The 16878-nt window shown below is 32.6% G+C and overlaps 3 protein-coding genes, 1 long non-coding RNA gene and 1 pseudogene across 5 annotated transcripts; 2 read left to right on the plus strand and 3 right to left on the minus strand.

The window, feature by feature from the left end:
- Positions 1-1730: 1730 nt before the first annotated feature.
- LOC147934566 (uncharacterized) lies at positions 1731-3741 on the minus strand. Of its 2 annotated transcripts, XR_015573147.1 has the most exons (3): positions 3470-3741; positions 2124-2577; positions 1731-2035 (listed from the first exon to the last, which is right to left on the minus strand). It is a non-coding gene; the product is annotated as an uncharacterized LOC147934566 (long non-coding RNA). The 2 variants fall into 2 exon arrangements; XR_015573146.1 differs by having other exon boundaries at positions 2124-3741.
- A 4115-nt stretch (positions 3742-7856) lies between these two features.
- On the plus strand, positions 7857-8658 carry LOC104728368 (uncharacterized; annotated as a pseudogene).
- A 148-nt stretch (positions 8659-8806) lies between these two features.
- On the minus strand, positions 8807-9827 carry LOC104728369 (transcription factor MYB52-like). The gene is made up of 3 exons (XM_010447355.2): positions 9635-9827; positions 9288-9545; positions 8807-9189 (listed from the first exon to the last, which is right to left on the minus strand). The coding sequence occupies exons 1-3, from the start codon at positions 9783-9785 to the stop codon at positions 8927-8929; spliced, it is 672 nt and encodes a 223-aa protein (XP_010445657.1). The 5' UTR covers positions 9786-9827; the 3' UTR covers positions 8807-8926.
- A 471-nt stretch (positions 9828-10298) lies between these two features.
- On the minus strand, positions 10299-12367 carry LOC104728370 (uncharacterized). The gene is made up of 4 exons (XM_087470873.1): positions 12071-12367; positions 11480-11548; positions 10704-10948; positions 10299-10613 (listed from the first exon to the last, which is right to left on the minus strand). The coding sequence occupies exons 3-4, from the start codon at positions 10934-10936 to the stop codon at positions 10370-10372; spliced, it is 477 nt and encodes a 158-aa protein (XP_087326999.1). The 5' UTR covers positions 10937-10948; positions 11480-11548; positions 12071-12367; the 3' UTR covers positions 10299-10369.
- An 836-nt stretch (positions 12368-13203) lies between these two features.
- LOC104728371 (uncharacterized) lies at positions 13204-15623 on the plus strand. The gene has a single exon (XM_010447358.2). The coding sequence runs from the start codon at positions 13725-13727 to the stop codon at positions 15480-15482; it is 1758 nt and encodes a 585-aa protein (XP_010445660.2). The 5' UTR covers positions 13204-13724; the 3' UTR covers positions 15483-15623.
- Positions 15624-16878: the final 1255 nt, after the last annotated feature.

Raw genomic sequence — 16878 nt, forward strand, 5'->3', positions numbered from 1 at the left:
CATCAAAGTAAGGCTTTCATGGGCCTGTTTATTACAATAGAGATTGGGTCATGAGTCTCAAACCCCGTCCATTATACTAAACTTCTTTCTTCATCAATGACTTTTTTTTCATACTGCAAAGAAGAACACGATAAGGCTAGAACTTGTCGGCGAACTCAGCATCAATTCTGTCTTTACGATAATCTGAGATATTCATTAGACCATAATTCTGCAGCGACTTCTCTTATCTCTAACAAGTTCTTTTATCTGAGGTTCTTCGTGTCTTTCTTCGTGGTTGTAATATCTCACGGCTCTCGTCACCAACCTTAACTCTTCACAGCCACAAATCCAGGATCACACCTGAAACAATAAGTCAAGAACAGATCTCTATCGAACCTTGATTAGTTAGGCTCTGATACCAAATAAAGCACATATATGTGGCTAAGATATATATGTTAAAGTACGAGAACGGTATGTAAGAGCATAAAAGTAAACAAGACACAAGCTTTGTTAACGGGGTTCAGATAACCTACCTCCCCGAGACCAAGTCCAGAATTTATTAACTAGAAATAGAACTTCAATAATACCATCAACGGATCTCTCTATTTTATTAATGGGGCACCGCCACACACTTTGTGTTCATCTCTCAATAATACTTAAGATGCGCACTTCTTTATGAAACGCTCTCTTGGTATTTATAAAAAAGGCTCAACCCTAGAGTTAACAAATTTCCTATTCTAAACCGGTAAACTAACATATTTAGATAACTCCTAAATAGAATTAATCCTAATTCAATAACTCGGTAGGATTAGTATAGCTTGCACCTCAAGCTATCTTCAAAATTATGCCAACAACATATATATATATATATATATATATGTGTGTGTGTAGATACAAGTTTTATGAACAAATCTGTAAATTAGAAATACATATGTGTATACAAGTTTTATGAACAAATCTGTAAACCAATCTTTTGATACATTGCATAGTCAACTAAATTATGAAATTTTTAAAATCATAAAAATTATATGTATATTTGGTAATATATCCTTTGTAGTACATTGTATAAATAAACCAGTCAACATATATGATTTATTTCCACATATAAATACTTTCTTGAAGTAGCATATATAGAAAAAAATATATCATCGTTGAACAAATATGTATAACAATATTCTATACATTGCTAGTCTACTAATTATTTGAATATTTGACTAAATGAGATTTCTCAAAAGAAACAAAATTTGTTTTACACATTGACAAAAAAGTAATTACTAACCTTTTCATAGCTTTAGTTTAAACTAGAAAAAATAATACATATGTATATGATCGGGTCTGTTACTTTAAGTAGTTGGTTAATACTACTATGAATCTGTGTAAATTTAAATGATTGTAGAAATTAGGCCTCGGCATTTGGGTGTTCGGGTCAGGATCAGGTTCGGATAATTCGGGTTCGGGTTTTTTGGGTTTACGAATAAAGGATCCGAACAGGTGTTTATATAATTTCGGGTCAGGGTCAGGTTCGGTTCCTCTCGGGTTCGGGTTATTTGGGTATTGACTTTAAGAAACCTGTAATATATCCAAAATATATTCGGTTATGGATAGTACCTACTCGAACATATCCAAAGTATCCACAAAAACCTGAAATGTACCCAAAAACCCCGAATAACCCGAAAAACAAATGAATCTGCATGACATGAAATCTTAACAAAGAAAGAAGAATCATGTCTCGCAAATGAAACTTAAACATCCCAACAAAGTAAACGAAACTGCATAACATGTCTTAAAATCTTAAACATCCCAACAAAGCAAACGAAACTTAAACATCCCAACAAAGAAAAGCATGTCCACAAATGAAAGAAAAAAAAAAGAAGAATCATCCCAGCATGTCAGCCTTTAACACATTATCCATAGATCATGACATGTTACATCAAACCAAACATTTTAAAAACTAAACCTCACTTGAAAGAACAAAAATATGTAAGAGCTGAACTTACCGCCAAGTATAATGTCTCCTCATGAGTCTCTGAGTTCTAGTTGTTTTCATTTTCAAACTCTGAAAACAAACAAAAACAAATGTTAGTAAACCGTTACAACTGGAAAAAAAAACAGACTTAATAGTTCAATATAATCGGATTACTTACCTTTCTGAAGACTATCAAATAGTTCAATATCAGCAAGGATCTGTGAGTTTGCAAGGCAATCTTTTTCATTAATCTTCATATCTTGTTTCATCCATTGCTCAGTGCACATCAACACCTCCACCATGTAATGAGTTAAACAACTCCTATGAGGCTCAATGATTCGACCACTAGTGCTGAAAGCACTTTCAGAGGCGACATAGGACACTTGCATTGCAAAAACATCCTTTGCAATTTCAGATAAAACAGGGAATTTCTGACTATTGAGTCTCCACCAAGACAAAACATCCCATTCTATTCCAGGAAGGGTTTTATCATATGAAAGAAACTACCATGTCCCTATCTAACAAGAACTTCAAAATGGAGGACCACTAAAGCTTAGATGAAAATTTGGATGTGTTCCTAAAGCTAAATGTAGACATGTGAAGAAGACCAAGTTGATCACCTTCTACAAGGCCTGCGAAGAAAATAATATGATTTGGAATCTCAAACCAATCTGTTAAAATATATGTGAGAAGCTGAGAGCACATGTGGAGATGATCTAAGAAACACTTATGAACAAAACACCTATGAGAACAAAGAAGAAAGAGGAGAAGAAACACCTATGAACAAAACATGTATGATAATATACAATGATATTTTTATTCAATAAATGAAACAACAAGAAAGATCAAAGAGAGTGACTATCACACGGTTAGTAAAACAACAAACTTATCTATATAATAAAGAAGAAGCAAACAGCAAACCTATCACACGGTTAGTGACTATCACACTAAAGAAGAAGCATCAACTTGGAATCAATATAATAAAAACGAAGGCAAAAGTCTCTACCAGAATTCTGGGTTTGTAAACAAAACAGCAAACTTATCGAATTTTTTCATGATTTAAGATATTACTAATATACCACATTAAGCTATTGAGGGTTGACTTACAAGCCAATTTAGTCTTTTACACCTAAAATGCTTTTTCAAAGTCGATTGGCGTGTACTCTTAAATTAAAATATGTAAACATTTCACGGTATAATAGCTTGTTCAAGCAATAAGAAAACAATCATATTAGATGCAGTTGGAGGGAGGCTACTGACTGAAATTAAGGAAGAGAATTCGACCCAAAAGATCAAAACTAATGTGAATCAAACAAATACAAATTCGACCCCCAAAAAACAAGTACAAAAGGGGTATCAATTAAAATCACAACAGGTTCAAGTTCAAGTAAATCGACTTTGAAAAAAAAATCTCTGGTTCTATATTACACTAAATAAGAAATTGAAATCATAATATAAATTAATCAAGAGAGTTTCAGACATAAAACAATCAATAATTAAAAAAAAGAGGAGAATGAAACTTACGAGTTCTAGCTGCTATGAACGGAGAACCCAAAGATGAGGCTAACAGCGGAATTAGGTATTGGAGATCCAATTTGAGAGTTTTGGTTTATAAAAGCCAAAGATTCTTGAAATCGGACAAAAATTGGCAACTTCGACATGTTTATGCAAAGTAAAGAAGATTCACAAGGATTCAAGGAGAGGAGATTAAGGCAAACGGAAATATGGCAATATATGTGATATCATGTATGTATAAACGTGTTCTCGGGTATAAACAAATACTCACGGGTTCTCGGGTTCGGTTCGGGTAATACCCGATACCTGTGGGTATTTGGAAACGAAACCTGAATGGTGATTTATACAGAAGCGGGTCAAGGTCGGGTCGGGTTTTTGCGGGTCAGGGTCGGGTCGGTTCCTGGGATTCGATTTATTTGCCCAGGCCTAGTAGAAATAAATAAAAAAGAGCATAAAATGGAATAAAAAACAATTGGTTGTTTAAGCATAATTAGTTTTGGACCATCTTAATTAAATATATATGTAAGATAAATTTTAGAAGTTGAACTTCAATATCCAAATTTGAATTCATCTTAAATTACATTGAATATTTTTGTTCAAACTAAAATTGAAAATACCGACCGCATTATGTCATCTATGTAAAGTTTTGAGACCCTAAAAAAGTTGGTACGTATGGTTTCGGTTGAACATCTTATTATATTCCGGTTTAGATACATTAGCATATTTGCTCTCTCTATTTTGTAAACTTAAAATCTTTGGTAATTTCAAAAATTTTGTTTTCCTTTTCGACCTTTCAATAAGTGAAAAATAAAATGTTCTTTAACCATTTAAGTAACAATTAATAGTTTAAATATATCTTTTAATATTTATATAATTAAATATATATGACCCCACGATAAATTGTGATCCAAATAGATGTGCCTAATTGTGATCTATAAATACGAGATCCCACCCGATAGACAAATCTAAGAGATCCATATAGATTTGTTAGTTATTATACCCGCCTTTTTCTTTCTGATCCTCAAGCTGACATAAGAGGGGATTTGCAATTTGAACATGACAGTTAATTTCAGCTTATGTTTGGCCATTTAAACCTACCACACACATCTCCATAGGATAGAGAAAGTGTCCTCTCTTGCAATCCCTGCAATCATACCAACAATACTAGTAAGCATATTGTTGGTTCAATCACTGGGATTGAAATAGACGACACCTTATTCTATACTAAACAGAAATGTATCTAGTGGGTTTACACGGCCAAACACAAGCTCTAGCGGAAAAAAATGACAAAGGGAAAGAGAGAGACCATTTTTGGTTGTTTGGTTGTTTCTTGACGTTGAAGAGTTTTCTGGAGATGGTGAAAGCTCTAGAGAGAGAGAGAGAGAGAGAGAGAGAGAAAGAGAGATGATAGTTTTGGTTAAACTGCTTACAGAGGGACACCGAATTTATACTGGATTTTTTGTGTTTAGAAATGAATGCAGAAAAACTTATCCTAAATCTACCCCCAATTATGTACTTTAAGGTATTTTTGTGTGTGTAGTATTTTTGTTTATGTTAACCAAAAATATTTGTTACTATATATATATATATATTTAAATTACTGTATTCCAATTTTTTTAATTACCGTTTAATTCCCGTGAATACTGTATCTTTGTAAATTTGAACTATATATATATGTGTATACAAGTTTTCTGGAAAAAATATGTAAACCAATCTTTCTATACATTACTAAATTATGAAATTTTTAACTAAAATGTGATTTCTCATTTAAAATCTCATAATTTTTAAACTATGAAATATGTGATTTAAACAATTCATTTCTATTTCTTTATTTCTAAGAATAATACATATAACTAATATTTCTTAAATTAAATAATTTATATTTTATTTGGTTTGTCTATTTAATATTTTTTAATTAAAAGATGAAGGAGAAAATTTGAATATTATATTTTAAAATAATACATACATATCTTTAAATTGTTGACTAATTTTGCCTTTTATTTGGTTGTGTATCAATTGAATTATTATGTTATATTTAAATATTTTATTTTCTTTTTGTTTTATAGATAAAAGTCTACTTTTAGACCAAAATTTTTATTAAGAAATTATAGATAAAATCATAAATTTATATATATTTGGTAATATATCCTTTGTATTGTGACCAAATATTTTATTAAGAAATTATAGATAAAATCATAAAATTATATATATATTTGGTAATATATCCTTTGTATTTTATATCTAAATCAGTCAACATATGATTTATTTCCACATACAGAGTTTTTAATACTTTCTTGAAGTCGCATATGTAGAAAAAATATCATCGTGGAACAAATATGTAAAACAATATTCTATAGTCTATACATTGCCTAGTCTACTAATTTTGACCCATCAGAAACAAAATTTGTTTTACCCATTGACAAAAAAGTAATTACTAAGTTTTTCATAGCTTTAGTTTAAACTCGTAAAAATAATACATAAGTATATGATTCGGTCTGTGACTTTAAACGATTGGTTAATACTTAATAGTTAATAATGTATTTTATCTTTTAAATTTTAAATAATTGAATGCATTTCACAATTGAGGAGGAGCAAGTGTGTCACTGGTATTCACATATATTTTTATTTTCACCAAATCAGGTTCGAACCCGATCCCTCTCAAAAAGAGACGTATAATTTCACTTTTGGGCAAAGATAAAAAAAATGCATTTCATAATGTATTAGATTTTGTAAAGTTTTACATAATTGAAGTTCCTCATCATAAGCGTGTAAATTTAAATATTTGTAAAAATAAAATTAAAAAAGCATAAAATGGAATTAAAAAAATTGGTTGGTTAAGCACAATTAGATTTGGACCAACTTAATTAAATCTATTTAAGATAAATTTTAGAAGTTGAAGATGAGTATCCAAATTTTAATTCATCTTAATTACATTGAATTTTTTGTTCAAAAAAAATTAGTTTCTAATTATAAATATATAACATTTAAAATACCAAACCGCATTATGTCACTTATGTAAACAATATTTCTCCAATTGGCTTATTTGAGTTTTTTTTTTTTTTGTTTTGTGCAAAGGTATCACTCATTCATTCATTCAAACTGATAGGAGCTTACAAAGCTTAGAGTTTTAGCCAACACAAGGCATAATATAAGAAGGTTACAACCATAACTAAAAAGCGATATAAAAGATAGAGAGTTCGAGAACAGTTCCAAAAGATATTGGAGACGAGGGCGGTGAAGCACCAAATCACAAACGATTCCAAGGGAAATTGAATCTATATTCACGATCAAAGCTGAAACATGGTGAATTGTTTTTATCAACGCCGGTGAAATATATTTGAGATAAAACATATCAAAGAATTTACAAAGCAAATGGATCAACTCCGACTTCCGTTTGGTGAGAGGTCAGCGGCGTTGGATTCTTTTTTTTTTGTCAACCATTGGGCCACAATTGGCCGGTCCATTAGCCAAATTCGTACATTCGTATGAAACGGCGGGACTCGATCCCTGGTGTAATGATGCCTTCTACAAATGGACTTACTTTCTGCCATTGCATGAAAGTCACTTTACCGGCGTTGGATTCTTATGAACAATAGATTTCTATCAATCTATAAATTAAGGTCCTATTAATTCTCCAAACACTAGGAAGAAAATTGAAAAAGGGAAAAGATGAAGTTATACACTTTTGTCATATTGTATTAAACTTTGTTTTATTCCATTTGAATTGAAACAGAAGTTAAAAAAAAATACTTCCTCCGTTTCAAAATATAGGATGTTTTAGGTAAAGCACGCAGATTAAGAAGTCTTTACTTTTAACAAGTTCAACCAATCAGAAACAATACTGCATAATATAAAATACTAAACTAATCTAAAAATTGCATAGAAACTTGAAAACATCCTATATTATGAAACAAAAAACTTCTCTAAAACATCTTATATTTTGAAACGGAGGGAGTATTGGATACATGTGAAGTGATTTTAGTACGGTGACCAATGGTAAGTCTAATTGTAGAAAACAGCATTACACAAGAGATCGAATTCTAGTCTCTATGAATGTAGGATTGCGGCTAATGGTATGTTGTGGGTTAATGGTTGAAAAAAATATATATATCCAAAAAGAAATTGGTATGGTTTCGGTTGAACATCTTATTCCGGTTAAGATACATTTGCATATTTTGCTTTCTCTACTATTTTGTAAACTCTTTGGTTATTTCAATATTTTGTTTACCTTTTCGATCTTGCATAAGATCTTCTTCTTAACGCATTTGTCTGAATCGAGTCATCAAAGATTCTCTGATTTTGGTGTTTCCTTTTCTACAAATCCAAAACTTTCTGAGCAAATTGGATTTGTTTTCTCAACGGTTTGGTGGATAAAGTCGATACCTTTAGGGTAAAGATGATAGTGAATAGATATAGGGCTCCTACCATTGTCACGGGACTGTCAGGGTAAAAGAATCTCTTTAATTTTTTGGGGGGTTTATAAAAATCTGATCTTTATTTGAGAACGTGTTGTTTGGTTTACATAAGGAAGCCTTGTGAACTTGTTGAGAAAGATGGGAGATTACGGTTATCAAGAGATTTACTGGTGGAGGAACTGTGGTTGTTGATGAGTTTGATTTGCAATAGAGATGATGTTCCAAATGTTCAGCCTTATCCACGCTCTGTTATGGCTTGGAGTGGTTCTTTGTATAGCGATGTGTTTAACGGGATCAGCGGGTTTCAGCTGCGTGACAATGGTTTGTTTTGTTGAAAACTGGTGATAATCTTCTTTAGGTTTGCTTTGATCAAAAAAAAAAAAAAATCTTCTTTAGGTTTGATGTGTGTGTTTTTCTTCCGTTGGGTTTTAAAAGTTTACGTTTTTTTGTTTGTTTTCGGGTTTCAGATTATGTTTTTGGTGATCTTAAATTTGGTGGAAATGCTCAGTCGATAACGAGGAACAGATATGGATTCACCATACATCGTTTCTATGGGACTATAATGCGAATAACATGGCTTACCTTAAGCTGCCGTCAAGAGTGCCTCAGTACCGGTTGGTGTACGTATGTAGAATGAAGGAATATATTGAAAGATTGGTGTTTATAGAGAAAATCATAAATGCAGTGGGAAAATAGTTTTTGTTAAAGGAACTGAGCTTGGATGAGATCGATGATTCCCCTGGAGAGCATTTAGAATCATTGGCAAACACTAGTCAGATTTAAGAGTATTGCTCCTCTAGCTGTTTAAGTTTTTTTACCGATTGTGGAATATGTTAGATTGCCAGAATTTTAAACTCTTAGATTCTTCAGCTTTGTATTTAGGATTTTTAGTTTTTACATATAGGAACTCAGAAAATAGAAACACAAACACTTTATTTAGTCACTCTCAGACTTTATTATTAAACTTCCCAAACCGGAAATGCAACCTTGTTATGTTGATGTTTCACATGAACATAGGGATTAAAGGTTACAATATACAAAAGTTGTTTCTTCAAGAATCTCCTACCCCGAGAAAATCAATAAATTTCGGGGGTTTTCTCATCATTGTATCCTCCGCTTCTGGTGATGATGATGGTTGGGAGATGGAGACATGCGGTGTGAATAGTGCCGAGGAGGAGCCTGCAGGGAAGGTAGGGAAGTGATGTTGATGACCTGAGAGTTGCACTGGCATGCGAGCATAGAGGTTAGTAGCTTCCTCATTTGGCGTATTACAGCTGTAGTTCTTGATCCCGATACCTTCATAACTTCCATTACCTGTAAACCACACAATAATAAAAACAAAAAAAAAAAAAACTCTATTGGAGATTTGAAACGGAATCTATGAGATTGTTTAGTTTTAAGAAGACACAAACCAGGAACAGTGTAGGCATATGGATTCAGGGGGGCAGGGGAAAATGTTATGTTAGGTTCTGTTTGCCTCCATACGTTTCTGTTGAAATGCATCCTCACAGCATAGTCTGTTCTTCTATTTAGGAGCTTAGCAATCTTCGACCATTTGTTGCCATATAATTTTTGAGCTGTTATCATTAATTCTTCTTCCGCCTTGGTGAATTCTGTCTTGTTAAGCTTTGGATCGAGCTCGTGCACCCATCTCATTCTGCAACCCTGAGCTTCAAAACACTCAACAAGAAGAAAAAGAGATTCAACTTTCATGGCAAGTACCGGAAAAATAAAAAACCAACTTGTTATTAGATTTTACCTGATCTTGTTTGCATCTTCTCTGCAATGAGATTCCAGCTCTCTAGACCATAAGCTTCCACGAGCTCTATGAGTTTGAGATCTTGTGACTCTGTCCAGAGTCGTTCACCACGAGATGGCCTCTTTGTCTTCTTCTTCCTCTCTTGACGCATCTCTCTCAATGGTAATTCATTGTTTGCTCCATCCCCATTAGCTGGTCTCTGCTATAAACGTCACAAGGGTATCTTATTAAAACGAGTCTCCTCCAAAACTATGTTACATATATACAGAAACAGATACATAATGTTGTTGTTGCTTTGTTTACCGTATAAATATGCAAACCTAAGGACACACACATATGTTAAGAACAGTTTCAATCTTTTGACTTGTTTATAAAGTCAATTTAAGATTGATGATTAATGGTGAAGACAAAAATTGATGATGAAGTATTGAACAACATATTTAGTTATTAGATTAAACCAAAAGATATGATTTGTTTGTACCTTGAAAGCTGAGACCATGGGCATTGGTTGGGACAAAATTTTGTCCCTCAAATATTTTATTCTTATTTTCAGAGTTTCTTAATTTTGGTATGAGCATTGATGTCCCTCACAATTGGTCCCCTGAAAAAAATAATATTATTTTTTATTTTAAAAATTAATTATGTAAATTAAGAAGTAAAATCATATTAAAATTTTAATTCAAATAAAACATATAACATTAATATTAAAAATATAAGAAAATTAATTATGTAACATTAATATCTAAACTTATTTCTGCTCTTCCCTTGCTCAAACACTATCTTCTCTAACTGGGCTATTTTCTGCTCAGTTTCATTACGGATGTGTGAGTCGTAGTCACACGCGAATGTGATGCTATCTACCTTCTCCGTCAGCAGTTCACGTTGTCTGTTCATCTCACTTATCTCCTCCATGACTGCTGCATCCCACCACTTGTGGATATGCATATCGCCATCATCAACATTCCCACATGTGAAGAACCTGCATTAACATATACAATCGTAAATCAATTCAACCTCAGGTTAATACATTGGAAATCACTTAATAATATGGCAATGTTAAACCACTTACCTTCTGTTCTCGTTTGAGGATAGAATAGGCTGACCACCACAGTAACATACCTTGGGGAATCCGAATTCAACCTCAGGTTGGGGAGGGTATAGAGTCGCCTGAGTGTTGAGTAAGTTACTCTCAGCCTCATCCATCCGAATCAAAGCTTCTACTTCCCTCTCCTCAGTGTCCTGCGAATATCTATCATACTCATCTGAGGAATCAGGCTGAGAGTAGCTGTAGTCTTGGCCCATCGGATACTTTACCTGGAAAGCACCAAGAACAGACATATTAGAGTTACATTATTCAAGAACAGTTGTATAACATTAACAGATAACATTATTCAAGAACAGTTATAACATTAAACTAATAATACTCATACACGATTTATGACAACAAACATCAAGTACACCAACTACATTTTTGAAACATTTAGTTACACAAACTTAGTTATACTGTCAGTTACATATATTAATGCAAATGCAACAATATATATACTCGCAGCTTTATATAACTAGCTTTAGTTACATATATTAATGCAAATGCAACATTACATATACTCGCAGCTTTATATAAGTAGCAAAACATATGAACTAGTCTACCAATCTAAAGATACAAAACATATGAACTAGTCTACCAATCTAAAGATACAAAACATATGAACTAGTCTACCAAATCATATGAACTAGTCTAAAGATACACTTGACGAATCTAAAGATACAAAACATATGAACTACTCAACCAAATCAAAAAATGATACCACAACATTTTTGATGCTAATAGAATCGATTATTTACCTTTGACAGGGAGATTGTTTGCTACTTGTTCTGTGATTTATCTTTATGTGAGGCTTCCTTTACGTGTGGCTAAGGAAACTCATAACAAACAAACAAGTGCAATGTTAAACTCGGTTTAACATAAAACAATCAAGTTTCACAACAAATAAGCGCAATACGACATAAAACAATCAATCTGCATCCCCAAATATATTTCGAAGAATTAGAAACAATTTTAAGATATTTATTAAATCATAAACTAAAATCAGGGAGAAACTAAATCGAATCCCTAAATCAAAACCCCTAAAAACTAAATCGAATCCCTAAATCAAAACCCCTACAATCTAAATCGAATCCCTAAAGCAAAACCCCTAAAAACTAAAACGAATCCCTAAATCGAAACCCTAAATCCAAAACCTAAACATATTAAGAAACCCTAATTCGAAATTAAAATCAAAGAGAACATATACATAGAGATAGACAACAATCGAATCAAATATCAGAAACAAAACTTTTGAATCACATAAACAATCGCCTTAAACAGAAAAAGATAATACATCAAAAAAAGAAAATCATCAAAGGAAACGAAGGAAACCAGGGAAGAACACAAACCTCTTCCTATTGCAACCGATTAACGGCAGATTAGCCTTTGCTTCACCCAATTTTCAGAGAAATCACCAGGAAGAATCAAATCGCCTTCGAAAGAGAGAGAGCGTAAAGAAAGAGAGATGGAGAGGAAAAATATCGCGACCCAACAATTTTTTTTGGTTCACCCTCACCCTAATTCCACGAAGCAATAAGCCCGCGCCACGTGTCTTCAAGGACTGATGAAAAAACGTCGCGTGTGTAGATACGTTCCTCTCATATTATTTTCATTTCCATTTAAATTTAAATGTTTTATTAGGTGGGACGCCATGTGGGTATGCTGATGCATATGGTCTGACAAAGCAGACTCCATTGAAATGACACTCGAACTTCGGTTTGATTCAGTTAATTAGATAAATGCAACACAGCCAGTACTGTGAATTTATAGATGAAGAAGAACTACTACTATATATAGTACTTTGTTTTCACTTTTAGGAAAGATAAAAAGTTTTAATACTTTTGACTACAATTTTGGTTTTTATTTAAATTTTTGGGTGATTATAAATTTGACATCTTTTGACTAATTCCTTAATTGGTAGATTTACAAAGGAAAATTTGTTGAATAAGTTTTTCTTCTGAATATGGTTTCAATTTCATTTTCAGTCATCCCACTTTACTATAAAATTTTGTCATGTTTTAAAGACAGTTAAACAATTTATTAGCTCCTGACAGTGTTTATTGGTTACTGGATTTTTTTTAATCTATATATAGTCTATTTGTAAAATTATATTAAAAAAACAAAGAACTTCCCATTTAAAGTAAAATTGTTTTATATATACAATTTATTAGCTCATGACAGTGTTTTATTTGTAATTGGATTTTTTATCTATATATAAAACAAAGAAATTCCCATTTAAAGTATAATTTTACTTTTCATATTAAAGAAAATTATTTTAGATTTAGTATTTTTATTGTCAAAATTCAGTCATCATTTGTAATTTTGTATTAACCAAATTGTCATAAACTAAAACGGTTAAAAGATTTTAAAACTCAATGGACGGCCAAGATGACATCTTGATAAGAACTCAATGGACGGCAGAGATCAATTGTGCATCGTCTTCATCGTCTTCTTCGACCCTTCCTTCGTCCTAAAAAAAGGCTAAAACCCTAAATTAAACTTGTTAAATGTTTCTCTCTAAAACCCCTAATTCGACGATCGCTCTCTAGCTTAGCTTCTTCTTCATCAGATTCACTTCTTGCCGATAAAGCTTTAACCTCTCTCAGACGTCATCCTTACCAACTTCACCACCTCTCTGCAACTTTCACTCCAGAGGCAGCTTCGAATCTTCTCCTCAAATCTCAGAACGATCAAGAATTGGTCCTCAAGTTCCTAAATTGGGCGAACCCACATCAGTTCTTCACTCTCCGTTGCAAATGCATCACTCTCCACATCCTCACCAAATTCAAACTCTACAAAACAGCTCAAACCCTCGCGGAAGATGTCGCAGCCAAAACCATAGACGACGGAGACGCTTCCCTCGTCTTCACATCGCTAAAGGAGACTTACGATTTGTGCGATTCGACTTCCTCTGTTTTCGATTTGGTAGTGAAGTCTTACTCTCGTTTGAGTTTGATTGATAAGGCTCTGAGTGTTGTTCGTTTAGCTCAAGCTCATGGCTTTATGCCTGGGGTTTTGTCTTACAATGCGGTTTTAGATGCTACGATTAGATCTAAGAGAAACATTAGCTTTGCTGAGGATGTGTTCAAGGAAATGTTGGAAAGTCAAGTTTCTCCTAATGTGTTTACTTACAATATCTTGATTAGAGGGTTCTGCTTTGCTGGGAATATAGATGTTGCTTTGGGGTTTTTCAAACGAATGGAGAAGAAAGGTTGTTTACCAAATGTTGTTACTTACAATACTTACAATACTTTGATTGATGGGTATTGTAAGTTGCGTAAGATTGATGATGGGTTTGAGCTTTTGAGATCAATGGCAATGAAAGGCTTGGAGCCTAATTTGATTTCTTACAATGTTGTTATTAACGGGTTATGTAGAGAAGGGAGGATGAAGGAGACAAGTTTTGTACTTACTGAGATGAATAAGAAAGGATACTCGCTTGATGAAGTCACTTATAATACTCTTATTAAAGGTTATTGTAAAGAAGGTAACTTTCATCAAGCTCTTGTGATGCATGCTGAGATGCTGAGACATGGGTTGTCACCTAGTGTTATCACTTATACTTCACTGATACATAGTATGTGTAAGGCTGGGAATATGAACAGGGCTACTGAGTTTCTTGAACAGATGCGTGTTAGAGGGCTTTTTCCTAATGAGCGTACGTACACGACGTTGGTTGATGGGTTTTCTCAAAAGGGGTATATGAATGAAGCTTATCGGGTTTTGAAAGAGATGATTGATAATGGCTTTTCTCCTTCCATTGTGACTTATAATGCTCTGGTTAACGGGCATTGTGTTGCTGGGAAAATGGAAGATGCGATAGCAGTTCTTGAAGATATGAAGGAGAAAGGTTTGACTCCTGATGTAGTGAGTTATAGCACAGTGTTATCTGGGTTTTGTAGAAGTTATGATGTTGATGAGGCTCTTAGATTTAAGAGGGAAATGGTTGAAAAGGGTATCAAACCTGATACAATCACCTACTCGTCATTGATCCAAGGGTTTTGTGAGCAGAGAAGGACGAAGGAAGCTTGTGAGCTTTACGAGGAAATGCTGAGAGCTGGCCTTTCACCTGATGAATTTACTTACACAGCCTTGATCAATGCTTACTGTATGGAAGGTGATCTGGAAAAAGCGCTCCAGTTGCACAATGAAATGGTTGAGAAAGGTGTATTGCCCGATGTCGTCACTTACAGCGTGCTTATAAACGGGCTTAACAAACAAGCTCGAACAAGAGAAGCAAAAAGACTCTTGCTCAAGCTGTTCTACGAAGACTCAGTTCCTAGTGATGTTACATACCATACACTCATAGAAAACTGCAGTAACATCGAGTTCAAAAGCATAGTATCTCTTATTAAAGGATTCTGTATGAAAGGAATGATGGCTGAAGCTGATCGAGTTTTCGAATCCATGCTTGAGAAAAACCATAAACCCGATGGAACAGCATACAACGTTATGATCCATGGTCATTGCAGTGGTGGAGATGTCCGCAAAGCATATAGTCTGTACAAAGAGATGGTGAAATCCGGATTTCTTCTCCACACTGTGACAGTGATTGCTCTGGTTAAGGCATTGCACAAGGAAGGGAAGGTTGATGAACTAAACAGTGTGATTGAGAATGTATTAAGAAGCTGTGAACTGAGCGAACCAGAGCAAGCCAAAGTGCTTGTGGAGATCAATCATAGAGAAGGGAAAATGGTTGTGGTTCTTGATGTGCTTGCTGAAATGGCCAAAGATGGATTTCTTCCCAACGGCAAAAGTTAATCATGTATCAAATTTTTTGGTTTTAATAACTTTGAACGGTTTAGTGAGTACAAAATCATTTGCCTTTATTTTTGTACTCCAATAGGTGAAACATTTGTTCAAAAAAAAAAAAAGTAATAATAAAATAGGTAAATAAATAAATGGTCTTTTGGCACAACCATTTTGTAAAATACTCTCTCTGTTTCAAAATATAGGATGTTTTAACTAAAACACGCAGATTAATAAATTTTTACTTTTAACAAGTTCAATTAATCAGAAACAATACTGCATAATATAAAATATTAAATTAATCTAAAAGTTGCATAGAAACTTAAAAACATCTTATATTAAGAAACAAAAAACTTCTCTAAAACATCTTATATTTTGAAATGGAGGGAGTAGTTTAGAGTAATCTTTTTAATACACAAACACGACATACAGTAAAATCTCTATAAAATAATAAACACTATAAAGTAATAAACTATAATTGAACTCGTGCTCTCTAGCATGGATTGAAATTTCTTTTGTTTCTTTTGTAAATTTTATTTAAAGAACCATATATGTGATTGTTTTAATTGTTTTAAAAGTTTTTTTCCTTTTTTGGATGAAACACTATGCCATTAAATCATATGTTGAATATGAATTATGGAAAGAAATTGGATTTTTGCCAAAATTACGAAATTGAATTTTTCCACCAAATGTTTTGAAATTTATACGTTATAAAAACCTTGTAAACGTTTTTAAAAATCTTATAAAAACCTTAAAACAATTAAAACAATTTAATAATAAAATAGGTAAATAAATAAATGATAAACAATTTTATTCTCACTTTATTATAAAATTAATAAACAATTATATTCTCAATTTTATTCTCACTTTATTATAAATAATAAAAGTAATAATAAAATAGGTAAATAAATAAATGGTCTTTTGGCACAAGCACTATCAAATAGTTTAGAGTAATATTTTTAATACACAATCATGAGATAAGTAAAACCTCTATAAGTTAATAAACTATAATTGATCTTGTGCTAGAGCACCGATTGAGATTTCTTTTGTTTATTTTGTAAATTTTATTTAAGAACCATATATGTGATCGTTTTAATTGTTTTAAAAGTTTTTTTTTCCTTTTTGGATGAAACACTATGCCATTAAATCATATATTGAATATGACTTATGGAAAGAAATTGGATTTTTGCCCAAGTTACGAAATTGGATTTTCCCGCAAAATTTTTTGAAATTTATACCTTATAAAAACCTTGTAAACGTTTTTAAAAGTCTTATAAAAACCTTCTAAAAACTTTATAAAAGCGTTTACAAGGTTTTTATAAGGTTTTTTGATAAGGTTTTATAAAGTTTATATAAAGCATTTACAAAGTTTTTATACAGTTTTTATAAGGTTATTTATAAGGATTTT

Source organism: Camelina sativa, chromosome 11, assembly GCF_030686135.1.
Source record: "Camelina sativa cultivar CO46 ecotype springtype chromosome 11, ASM3068613v1".
Lineage (NCBI taxonomy): Eukaryota > Viridiplantae > Streptophyta > Magnoliopsida > Brassicales > Brassicaceae > Camelina > Camelina sativa.

Excerpts from the sequence above, each read along its gene's own strand:
- LOC104728369 (XM_010447355.2), bottom strand. The coding sequence starts at position 9,785 with ATGCGTCAAGAGAGGAAGAAGAAGACAAAGAGGCCATCTCGTGGTGAA. Across the intron at positions 9,546-9,634 it reads GAAGATGCAAACAAGATCAG|CTCAGGGTTGCAGAATGAGA; the intron begins GTAAAATCTAAT and ends AGTGTTTTGAAG. Across the intron at positions 9,190-9,287 it reads ATATGCCTACACTGTTCCTG|GTAATGGAAGTTATGAAGGT; the intron begins GTTTGTGTCTTC and ends TGTGGTTTACAG.
- LOC104728370 (XM_087470873.1), bottom strand. The coding sequence starts at position 10,936 with ATGGGCCAAGACTACAGCTACTCTCAGCCTGATTCCTCAGATGAGTAT. Across the intron at positions 10,614-10,703 it reads TCCTCAAACGAGAACAGAAG|GTTCTTCACATGTGGGAATG; the intron begins GTAAGTGGTTTA and ends ATGTTAATGCAG.
- LOC104728371 (XM_010447358.2), top strand. The coding sequence starts at position 13,725 with ATGCCTGGGGTTTTGTCTTACAATGCGGTTTTAGATGCTACGATTAGA.